Source organism: Catharus ustulatus, chromosome 2 (assembly GCF_009819885.2).
Source record: "Catharus ustulatus isolate bCatUst1 chromosome 2, bCatUst1.pri.v2, whole genome shotgun sequence".
Taxonomy (NCBI): Eukaryota; Metazoa; Chordata; class Aves; order Passeriformes; family Turdidae; genus Catharus; species Catharus ustulatus.
This window is the reverse complement of record NC_046222.1, coordinates 106,460,951-106,473,540: the sequence shown is the minus strand read 5'-3', so window position 1 is coordinate 106,473,540 and position 12,590 is coordinate 106,460,951. Positions and strand designations below refer to the sequence as shown.

General features: G+C 41.4%; 1 protein-coding gene across 11 annotated transcripts in view; it reads left to right on the top strand.

Moving 5' to 3' along the window:
- Positions 1 to 12,590, top strand: part of GPM6B (glycoprotein M6B) — a 108,401-nt gene that overhangs the window by 78,567 nt on the left and 17,244 nt on the right. For 6 of the 11 annotated variants that reach the window (XM_033053334.2, XM_033053332.1, XM_033053329.1 and 3 more), the window contains exon 2: positions 5,041 to 5,160. The exons of the other annotated variants lie outside the window; for them this stretch is intronic. In XM_033053334.2, coding sequence (XP_032909225.1) covers positions 5,041 to 5,160 — 120 coding nt within the window. The remainder of the gene's footprint in view (positions 1 to 5,040; positions 5,161 to 12,590) is intronic. 11 annotated transcript variants of the gene reach the window in all.

Here is a 12,590-nt window from a genome sequence, read left to right as displayed (position 1 = left end):
CCTAGATCCAATGATTTCAAGGCAACTGCCACAACTTGAAGCAGTTGAAGTCCTATCACAGGGTCTTTTAACTCTTCCTTCTAGAAATTAATTGCAAAAGCTAAGGAAATAAACCATCATCTGAAGAGGTTTGGGAGATGCTGCTATTGCTAAGGATGAGCAAGGGAAGATCATGAGCATTGGGTATTCAAGTTCACACTCCTTATGCTTTTCACTGCCAAGTTTTGGCTAAAGTATCTGTATTTAGCTAATAGCAAATCATGCTTTTAAGCTAAGAGTTATTTTCCCTTTGCCAGAATTTTAAACTGCATATTTCTGGGGTGTGTTTCCAATGCAAGTGCTTCTTGATGATGTGCTGCAGTTTTGTGCAGTAAATACTTGGAGGAAGTTTGGCTAAGACTACATGCTGTCTGTGTGCAGGGCTCCCAGTACTTGGGAGAAGCCTGGAGAGCAATGCTGTCAGAGCACTTGGCATGAACAGTGAGGTCTGTTTTCAGTCTGAGCACCTAAAGCAGTCATACGTGAGCAGTGGTGCCACACAGGTATTGATTTGTGTATCCCATCTCTGTGGCAAATGTGGACAGCCAGCTATTTTGGACTGCAGTGTAGCTGAGACAATTTGCACAAGCTAATGTGCTTTATGAATAATTACAGATTGATAAATGAAAATGATTGAAAATTATTTAGATTGTTAAAATTTGCTAAACTTTATAGAATTCCCATTCCATCTTGTTATAATTTTCATGAATCCCCTGCCTGATTCAGGCAGAGATGCTACCCAGCTGATGGATTCAGTGTTTATCTGACATTTGCTTCTCTGCACCCAGATGAGTGACTGCTGCCCCAGTTTTTTTAATTGGAATTGGGACAACCCTCATGTTGATGGAGATAAGAAATAAGTCAGCTTTATGCTGTGTATCGGCAACCCTTATCAGAGGAGAACACCATGAAAGCTGAAGCAAAATGTTTAACAGATACTTCGCAGGGCTGCAGGACAGATTGGATGCATTTTAAAGATGAAGGTTTACAAATTATTACAAATGACAGGGTTTATCTTGCAGGCATTAAATTAAATCAAAACGTGAGGACTGGGCAGGCAGATTTACTGAGGTGGAATAAATAAGAAAAACGAAATGCCGTTTTGCATCAGCAGTGAAGGATATAGATCCTGATACACATTAACAGAGACAAGAAGTTTCCCTTTTCATCTAACTGTGAGAAATACTACCAAGTTGCAAAATTAAAAAAAAAAAAAAAAAAGGAAAAGAAGAAAAAAAGAAAATAAACCCCAATTGGGGATGACCATGGTGAATCCACTAATTACACAGGGGATGGAAGAAAGCCATGACACTGGGGTTTAGGTTCCTTATATGAATACATATGATGTTCAAATTGCCTATGCTGTGCTGAGAAATAATGAAGACCAGTTTGAGCAGCTGTACCAAAGGTCCCTTTTAATTGGCTCTTCCCTGCTTATGTTGTCTTGATAAAAGAAGACCTTGTGCTCAGTAATAGCTGCGAGCTTTGTTATTTTTATGGTATATGAAGCCATGTTTTACTTTTAAGGTCTAAATGGAGAAGTATATACAAGTCAAAAAAGAAAGAAAATACATTGCTTCTCTTACACTATTGCACACAGTTGTGCAGTTGTGTTTAAATGAAGCTGTAAAGCGCGATGTGAGAAAGAAATGGATTGTCGTGCAGTTTATTTCACTTTAGCAAAGTTATTTTTACACACTGAGTTTATGACATTTTGATGCATCACAGATGTACTTTTCGTAATAGCAAATTGAAAAATGTATTTTAAAAAATACGTGTTGTGATCATCAACCAAAAATTTAAAGGTGCCCACATAACGTTAGGCTCAGACAGTGGTATCAGAGCTGTCATGCCACTCAAAGATTTGTAGCACACTGCATGTTTTTTCCCATTTAAAGCAGCTGATTGGTGTTTCAGATCCACTGACAACAGTAACTGCTCTAAGTATAAGTCCCTGAAGAATACGACTGTAGGAAGAGAGGTCCAGCCCTGGGAGAATCTGGGACACGCGATATTCTGGGGATAATAATTTGGCAGGCTTAGTGATTTAGGTTTTAATGAATAGGATTTGGTTTCTAAATAGGAGGGGGTTGAAAAATACTCAGAGAATGTACTCATGCTGGTCTGAACAACCTCGTGAGAGCAGAAAACCTAGACATATGTGCCATGGGATATGATAACGGGGGGTGGGGGAACCCAGATGGCACTGTACGCACACAATGGATTTTGCAGCAAAGGGGGCAAAGGGGGGGGAAGGTCTCCTTCAGTTACTCTGACCCTTCCCCCATTTTCTGCCCAGTCTTGCTCCTTGTCCAGTATTCATCACCAGACCATCAATGACCAAACAACGCCCTCTCTTTGCTACCATGGAGTGCTTCATCAGCTGAGACAGATGAATATCAAAACTGTGTTTCCTCTATAAACATATGACAAAGGCAGCAAGCTTCAGGATGTTGAGCACTGTGAATTTGATTACAGGCATGCAGATGATTCATCCCAATGAATATTGAACACCACAGCCGCCATCCGTGTGCCTGCGTGGTGTGACACGAAAACATTGTCAGTTCTGTAGCTGCTGTGTCTGTGCAGGATTGAGGACAACCTGGTTCTGACAGGAGAGCCGTGGGAGCTTGGCTGGGGGTGGAGAGTATTGTAACCTAGACCAGGGAATGCAATTAGTGCAGTTAGTTACTCAAAAAGCAAAAAGTAAAGAAGCCCTTAAGCCAGTTTCCTTTCCCAACTATTCAGGGTCCAGAGTTAAATTCCAATGGATATGGTCTGTGTGCAGTAGTTGTTGTGCCACTGGAGCCTGGGGAGCTTTTGACCTGGTGTTGATTTTACATGAGTGGGCCTGGGTGGGTCCCAGCAAAGTCATCCAGTGATACTCTTCAGCTTCAAAGGTCGTGCCAGGCATGCACAAAGGGCTACCAAACAGCCATTGCTAAGTGGCTCTTTGCAGAGCAGTGGAAAAACTGAGATTTCTTATGGAGCTTGAGCTGCCTCCTCATGAAAGAAGCCCTGTTACTGCAAAACCAGAAATTGCTAATTAAAGAAACCAACTCCATAGAATATTTTCACTTTCAGAAATGATGCTACAAAGTTTATGTGATGTCTCTGTGTTTCAGGGTTTGATGTTTGTACCGCAGGAGACAGGTGACTTCACTGGCATTCCCCCAGGCTAAGGGAGAAAAGATGCAGCCTGCTCTGCTGCTCTGAACAAGTGCATTTGTGGCCACTATTGGAGAAATCTCAAACTGTGGGTTCAAGCTAGAAGGATAAAATCTTGGTGTTGAAAGTTTGGTTTAGATGCTGCTGCAGTGCAAATGAATAATTCTTATCTTTTTGGAAATCTTTGCAGCTGTTTATTTTTCATTTTAGTTTAAAAAAAAAAAAATTAATCTGTTACCAGTGTGCAGTAAGTGGCTTCAAAAGGCAGGGAGTAGACGTTGGAGAGGCAGCGAAGAGGAGTATGCAGTACTAGCAAAGAATTCAGTTTTCCATTTTGTATCCAATTCAATTATTATGGCATTCCTTGTGATCTCCCAAGCAGGATTGTTCCTCTCTGAGCTGAAGGAGATGATATCATCCTGAGAATGTGCAGTCATTTTGGAACAGTACTTTCAACACATTTTGAATTTTGTTCTGCTCATAAGATGTGGAACTTGTCTTTCCTAAGAGGAAGAGTGAGCCCTACAATACAGAAAATGTCTTCTGTGGAAGATTTAGTGATACCTGCTTGCTGGTTTGTGTGTGAGATACAGAGAGGGGAAAATGACCAAGCCACAGAGCATCCTTTAGAGAGTCATTGATGCTAAATTTATGTACAAAACTCAAAAACCTCTTAATACTGGAGTTTGTTTGTTGATAAAGAAGAGAAACGAATTCTTAGTTTAAATCTCTAGATCTAGCATTTGGATTCAAGGCCAAGATTTTTTTCTCTTCTTGACGTACACAAATGTGGCTGTGCCAAACTTCTCATTGCACAAGCAGCAAAACCACATGAGGGTAACTAGATCCAGGACCTTCTGAGCCCCTCATAGGCTAGAAATTGATGGCATTTCTACTTCTGCCCCCTGAAATTTTTCTCTAATCTAGTCTACAGTAGATGGCATTTTCATCCTCACAACCTTCATTTTCTCCACGTACCCAAATGCTGCCAAATTTGATTTGCTTCAGCCAGAAATGATGGTTGCTTTCTCATTTAACCACTGCAGAAGGGGACTCTGGTGCATTTTGAATAAAGGACTGGCAGTCTCACCCTGACAGCTTTGACAAGGTCATAGTGGTACCAATGGGAAACATGGAGGCTCAAAAGTGGTTTGATGCTGTTTTCCGCCTCTTCCAGGGGCACAGAAACCCTGTGCCAATGAGTGTGTGAGTGTGTGAGGTGAGTTACTGCATGTGGGTCTTGTTGCTGGGCTTCCTCTGAAAAGACAAGGACTCCTCTTCTTGGCCATGAACCTGGAGCAAATTGTTTTCAATACACTTGGTCCAGAGTTTTGGATGTGAGCAGAGCCTAGGTGAAATAAAGCCCACAAACCTTTATTTTTTTAATGTAAGAGAGTATCAGAGCAAATCTTTGTGTTTGCCCTACCCTGACATAAAGCAATAACCTTTTTCTTTGACAGCATTAGTCTTTTTAAAAAACAGGTAATGTGATTTTCCATGTTTTTACCTTCCTTTACTTCTCTAGCAGAGCTTTTTGTCATGGACAAAGAGAGGGAGACATGAGAATGGGTGGGGGTAAGGAATAGAGAGCCCTTCCTTTTGTGTATTAACTCAAATCCTAGGTGGAGTTTCAGCTATTCAACCTTTCTTAACACCTGTGTGAGCATTTCCCTGTTGATCATCCCTCCTAATCTCTTCCCTTAGTCTCTAAGGTTGTGTTGTTTCAGTTCTGAAACTACAGTGTGGTTTTTTGGGCTCTTGTTTTTAAATGACTGAAAGTACTGATCTAAAACTTGCTGGTGACACTGACTTTTTACCACCTAAAATTGGCAGTGATCACCAGACCAGAAATGGAAATTGGCAGGTACCACTGGATGTACAGGAGTTCAAGGCCACACCGGTACCATCATGTGCCAGCATTGAGAGGCAATATTAGTCCTTTGGGGATTCAAGGTAAATAAAGGGCTGGGTGAAAGGGAAATGAAGAGTTCAGAAATGGTAGTAGCATAAACTTAATGCTTTGCAGTAGTCCTAACAATTTAAGATAAATGGTCCTCTGTTTTTCTTGTTTTGTTTGTTAAGGCTGTCAGGAATCTACTTTTGTATGAACACGTGACATAAATTTGAATTTCCTTGTTAATGCTTGAAAGACAATAATGGTGGTGTGAGGGACAGCTTCCTTTTAACTGTGTTCCCAATTGCTTGAAAGCTGTTTATGGATAAGATGAAATAGTATGGGGGTTTATGCAGATGAATCTATCAGACTCATCAGCCACAAATGCAGAAATGACACTAAAGCAGTGACAGCACATCTGACTCACTGGTATCCTACAGTATGCTTCCTAGACAATATTCTGTGGTTTGGTTTGCATTTTCCCCTTGTAGAAGCACTAAGTGCATATGTGAGAGTCTAGAGGAGGATTTCAGGTGAGGCTGTAAAATGGTTTGGTGATTCTACATGCCTGTCCTTTTGATGTCTGGCTTGAGACCTCAAGAAGATCCTATTTAGTTTTCACAAAGCTCTATTTCAAGGGTCTGTGGGGGAAAATTGAGTTTTGAAGCATCTCAGAAAAGCACCTGAAATCAAGACTATGATTGATCATATTAGAAAATGCCAGTCTGATTGATGGATAGCACAGCAAGGGATATATATACTCAGAGACAGCCTTTGCAGCTAGCTCTATGCAGAATCCTCTTCTCTTTATGGAGCTGAGTGACTGAAGCCTGCTTGACAGCTTGTTTGCTGGAGATGCCTGCCTCCGCATCAGAGCCTTTAATAGCAATGCAGGGAAATATTCACCAAAGCCTGCTGCCTCATTCTTCCCCTTTCCATTATATTTTCCTACTCTTGTGCTTTAGGATTCAAATGTTTATGTATTTCAAATGACTTTTTTTCCCCCAAAATGCTTAGCTCACAAATTATGATCAGTGTCTTCAGTATCAGTATTTATTCTGACCACATTTTATGACAAGTTACCTGGGTGACAGGTTTGGGGCTGCCAGAGGACATTTCCAAACTTCAGTTTAGTGCACATGGGATATTTTACACACAAAAGAAATGCTTCAGGAAGTAGTGGTAGATAATGAGTGCTGCCTCCCTGGGTTGTGAAGGACATGGAAGGAGCAGGCTGGACCCTGGTTATCAGGGTCTTGGGCCCCTTCAGCTGTCCCCAGTGATGAGACATGTCCATATGTGCTGGCACAGATGAGCCAGGACATGGAGATGCACAGCCTTCTGTTACAGCAGCTGGGAGTCTGGCACCTAAAATGGTGCTAGAAACCCTTGTTTAGGCAACTCAACCCTTTTCAGTCTGCCTTGGGAATCTTTCTGAGCTAACATGTAGGTAAATATGCCTGTCATGAAGCCCTTGAGGATGAAAGGGTTCTTTTTGATGGTGTTAAAAAAACCCCTCTAACAGGGCCCAGAAATGCCAGTTCAAGGGAAGATGTTTTAAATGGCTGCACTTAAAGAAATTATAAGTCTTTTAGGCAACAACAAAACCTCTCTGAACAGGTCTTGAGTAAAACCAACCTGCCAGTGATGGATTAACCACTTTGAAAGTACTGATCTTTGCTCTTAGCTTAGAAGGAAGATGTCGCTTCATTCCCAACACAAATTCCTGCTGTAAGATGCCTCCCTTCAGCACTGGCCTACAGCTCCCCACTGCCATGTGGCATTGGCTGCTGTGCTGAGATGACCTCTGCCCCTTTGACAAACCACAGGACTTCTCAGGTGCCTTTTTCTCCTCTGTCAGTGTCCAAATGGACATCACTATGAGGGCACCTCTGTGGCAGTCCTCACAGCATCCACCTCTTCTCCCAGGATCTCCACATACAGCATGATCTCACTTTCCTAATTTAAGCTTGAATCCAGCTCTTGAGCAGCAAGGGAAGAGTCAGTGTGGGAGATTCACTGCAGTGCTGGAGCCAAGACATCCCCAGAACACCTGCATGCTCAATGAGCCTTTCAAAATGCTAAAATATTTTTTTCCCCAGAAAGCAAAGTACCATCTTTTTCTCTAGAAAGAGAAACTTTGCAGTAGTTGTTCAACATGAGCATAGGCACCATTCCAGGTTGGGGAATGTTGTTTGCTTTATGGAAATCTTTTTTTTTTTTTTTTTTTTAAACTTGCTTCCCCCAGATGCTGGGAAGTGTTTCAGCTGCTTTGTGAGCACATAAAGGCATGTGAATGTGGAATATCTCACTGGAACAGCCTTACTGCTCCTTTACTGAAACAAGCTCAAGTTTTGGAAATGATGTGGTGGGGATTCAGCTGAGGAAATAATTGCATGAAAGCTGTTGCAGGGCAAAGGACTTTTACAGTCACAGTTCAGTTTTCTTATTACTCCTCTTGTTCCACAGTTGGGTAGATGTCTGGGAAGATCTTTGCATCTTCAGTTATCTCTTAAATTGAGAATTTACCTTCTGAATCTGAGATCTACCAGGCTGGAATACATACACACACACATACACACACACACAGGTTTTGGTCCTGTTTTCAGCTCTAGGGAGAGAGAGGTTGTGTTTCTTGTTTGCTTCTTTATAGCTTAGGGAGGAGTCAGCTGGGGAAGCGGTCGATAGCGGTGGCTGAAATCCAGTGTGGCAAAAGTCTTGCTCTCCTGCTGAGTGCTGAAGGCTGGTGGAGGGTGAGGTGAGTTACAGCTGGCAGAAGGGTGGAGCTAAGAGTTTCAACTCCAGTCTTCCAGGTAAGATATTCACCTTTGATTGAAGTAAAAGTCAGCTTTCAAAATCATGTCAGCCAAGGTACAGGTGGGTCTGGAGGATGGTTGGATCAAGGAAACTCAAATGTCCTTACAGATTTACACAGAGCTATGGAAGTCACCCCTGGAACTGAAATGCCTAGGTGCCTTTGTGTTTCCACACTGAGCTTGTCTAGACCTTCAGGCATTTGGATATTTTTGGCAGTCTGCCCATTGCTTCATCTCTTTTACCTTTCTACCTTGAGTTTTTCCAAAATGATTGCCTGGGCTGGCACATATTGAAGCACCAGTTCCTGCATGTTGGCCCTGCTGAGCATTTCTTCAAGAAGGAAAAAATAAGGGAAGTGAGGGAAGGCAGGCCAGGACAAGGGCAGAAATGAAAGATGGTCTTCAGACCTGTTGAGCAGTGAGCTGTTGATGAGAATTACAGCCCACTTTGGACCAGCAGATGCCCTTGCTGGTGCAATGTGTTTGAACTTTGAGCTCTGTGTGCCAATGAGCACTTCCACATGCTCAAGCTATGCTGAATCCCGAGGGTTATTTTGGATAGTCAATACTAGAACAAGTCAAGGAAAAATAATGCCAAAGCTTATGTCAGTAATGCCTGATCTGTTCCCTAAGTAAGAAGTCTCTTTTTTAAATCACCAACTTAATTTTTTTACTGCAGAAGTAGCTTAGAGCTAAGAAATATCCCTCCTCAAGAATTCCCATTGAAATCTGTTTGAAGTCAGGCCTTTTCCAAAGTATAAATTAGGTATTTTTCTTCTGCTGTGGATTCCACTGTTTCATAGGCCAAAAGTAAAACAGGGAAGACATGAATTAAAATGAAGTTCTGCCTGACCTTTGTCCAAAAGCAATAAAGAGACAAGAGCAATTCTCCCATCCCACCATCTCATGGGGCAGCAGTGCTCTTCCTGTGCAGGTCTGACTCCTTTCTCTCATACAGCAAACACCTGGGATGGGCACTTGCAATAAGTATGGATGCAGTGATTCCTCTCCCATAGATTTTACTGTCTGAAAAAGATGGCTTCAGAACACCTGTGAGCTTAATGAGCCTTGCAGAGGTTGGAATGATATAGATGGGGAGTATGTGTATTTCACTAAATTTTAAGAAGGTAAGCTAGATAAGGCATGTAAAAAATTCATTCAGATAATCTGTCTTTGCATGAAACAGGTTTGGTTCCTGCAATGGGAGTGCAATTTTTTTTCCTGTAAGAACTGCTGATTTGGGAAGAAGAGATTTGGAGGGGAAAAAAAAGAGGGTTATGATTACTGCTATCTGTTCTTAGAGTCTTCTCTGCATCATTTAACACCATCCAGAAGAAACAAATCCTGCATTGGTAAAACAGCCTCTTCTCCAATTTGAACATAATTTTTTCTTTTGTGAGAGGAAAAAAAATAGCTTTTGCTGTGGATGAACACTGATAACCTCTGAAAGACTGTTCCGTTTGTTTGGGATTGTTTGTTTGTTTGTTTGTTTGTTTGTGGAGTTTTTGTAATCATGGTAGAAAAAAAATATGCTTGATTTTAAACCTATGCTTACTGGACTTTTTTCAGACAAATTCAGGAGCCACTTACCATCATTACTCATATGGTACCACAGAGATACTCAGTGCTTTGTGGGTTTGAAGAAGGGTCTGCTAATGGTTCCTCCAGGCTGTGAGATGCCTGTTCTTAGTGTGCACCAACTGTTCTGCTTTCTCTGTGTTGGTTTCCAGCACAGGAAGTGTGAGCAAGGACTTTTAGTTGTCTTCTACACAAGAATATGGAAGCATCTAACTGATAACAGCAAAAATACCCTCTCAGAAGAGGGGAACTAGCTGTATGACAGTGCTGAAACCAAATATCTTGTATCTGTATCAAGAATAACTGGAGAAATTGCAATTAAAGCTGATGACCTTCAGAAAGTAGCTACTTCTTCAGGTAGCTCTTAAACAGTAGAGGTTGGGGTGAGGTTTACTGGATGGATCAGACTACCCCAGATCTCACAGGTTTTTACTTGAAAGAAGCATCTTGTGCTGGCCACTTGGAAGGGTAACAGAGGTGGTCTTACTGCATTTCAGGTCTGATCCTTTGTGGCAGCCCTGATGGCAGTGTTCTCCAAAGGTCATGTCCCCTCCATCACAGGAACTCTGCTGGCCAGGAAGGAGTTATTGATTAACAACCCTGGAAGAGGGGAATGCAAATACAGTGGGGAGATCATCAATCTGGCTAGACTAAAGAGCATTTACAATAAGTTTTCTAGCTCTCGTTAGTTAATTTTCAGTATAAGTTGATTTCACAAATTCTTATTTGTGTAGGACAAAAAGGCAAAATTAGGAAACACTGAACTTGAAGTTTTCTGTGGAAGAGCCTTAAGAGGTTTATGGGAGGAGAAGAAAGGATTTTCTCTGTTTGAGTTCATCACTTATTTAGTCTTTTTAATCCAGAAGTGTGGTGAGTGAACATTTATTCTAAGTAGTAATAACAGTTTAGCTTTGTGTCACATTTCGTAAATCAGCAAAATTGAAGATGAACAGGAAGAGCAAAGACTTCCATGTGATTTAATGCAGAGCCTTTTTATTTTAGTCCCTTAGTAACGCATGGAGAGAAATTTGTCACAGGCTTAAAACTTACGCTCATAAGGTGAAATATTTTATCTTGTGTTGTTGCCACTGACCCTTGACTGCAGGTGTGGGTGACAGATGTGAGGAGTTGCCTTATTGCCAGGTACTGGCTTAGTCTCACGCAGAGAAGAAAGAGGTAAATTCCAGTTTTGCTTCTGAGGTATTAGCCTATTCCCACATCTCTCACTGCTTCTCCTGTGGCCGCCAATCGTGCAGCAGGTAGGAAAACGTACATCCTAGCATGTGTAAGCCATTCAGAATGGAAATTTTCAAAAATAAGGTGGGTGGCAGACAGTAAAATTGGCGTTTGCTTTCATTGACAGATAAAGTTCATTTTCTGACAAAAATCCATGGTGATTTAGGCCTCCAAGGGTATTATTCATGCTTGGTGTTGGTAATCTTAAGCACTGGGGAAGCAGGAGGTGAATGTTAAGTACTGAGTTGTCCTCTTATATTTATGTGTGAAATGGGAGTAATGCTACCAACACTAGGCTCCTATGGATGTGTAGTAATGAGCCCGATTTACATGTGATGGCTGCATTTAAGATGTTATCTAGTGCTTTCAATTAGGGTGTTATTTAGAGCTTTTTTTCCCCTTGGTTTTCTTGCAACCTTCATTTTTTTAAAGCAGTTCCTCTCCACATGCTCCCTGAGCTGTGGTGCTGAAGCCAACAGAGCATGTGGTTCTGTGGTGGAACATGAGGTACAATTTCTGCCATGTATTAACTGGACTGGTATCATAACAAAGACAGCATTTCTTAAAATGTGTTACACAATTACAGGAAGTAAGAGATGAGGAGAAAATTATGTCCATTGCTTTATCTTTCATGGAAGGGGAAGAAACCAGACTTCTAAGAAAAATAAAGTTGGAACTAACTCAAAGACAGTCATGGGGTTCTGGAGGTTTAGCTCCCTGAAATGGAAAACTTTTCAAAGCTCCTTTCAGGTTTTCTTGGTTTTTTGTTCAATAGTGACCTTGACTATGGGCCAGCAGTTAGAACCTGAGATGCATTGAGGCACTAGCTCAACCTAGGAGGTGTTTGGAATATTAGGCAATAGGCTCGTTTTCTGTCCAGGAGGTGTGGATATTCCTTCTTTGCATCATGTTTTCCATGCTTTGATTTGAGGGATGGCTTTTGAACATCAGCCTGTCTCAGCTTTTCAAGTCTGGGCTTCAAGATGAATGATCTTCCTAGAGCAAGCCCTAGGAATACTCAAGGAAGCTACCTGATCCTATTGCATTGTCTTTTGTCATTTCCAAAACATAGATTGAACCTTAATAGGATGAGGTAGTGTGTGAGAACTGCCTCTTTTCTTTTTTCTTTTTATTTTAAGACCATTTTCCATTAATTCTCTATTACCTTGCCATTCTGAGTTTAAATCTGAAAGCTGTACGTAAAGTAGCAAAGGAGGTTTAGCCACACAATCACTGTTTGGCATGGGAAATTGAATGGCTAAGCCCCTGCATATATGCACTACACTGCTGAGCAGATTGTATAATTGCTCATCATACATTAAGCAACCAATTGCTGATTTATGTACATATGTAGGTTCATCCTTTACCAATTTCCTGTGACTGATAGCTTCCAGGAGATTAAAAGAATAGCTGGTTCCTGTTTCTTTCTCGTCTCTTTATTTTTGTCCTTTAGCAAGAATATTCGTGTGTGTGTGTGTGTTTAATAGCATTCATTCCCTAGAGAATAATCTCAGTCTTTGTTTTAGCTGGCCTCCTTCTGAGAGTGTGTTAAATCTGTAGCCAAGATCACAGGCAGCTCTGGGCAAATCATTGGGCTGTTATTAACCTGCCTCCATGGCAACTGCTGCTCGCCAGCCTGAGGACAAAAAATGTTTTTATTCTGCTGAGTTCCACAAAAGGTTCTAGTGATGCCTTGCACAAAATGGCCATTGAAAGGGAAGATGCAGTGATGTGTGTTTGTGCTGTACAGTTTCATATTTAAATCGTTTTACACTGTTTCATTGGAAATGGATATACAGCTGAACAGTTCAACGTTTTGGCCATATGAAAAGTAAAAACTAGCAGAAAATTGGAGCTGA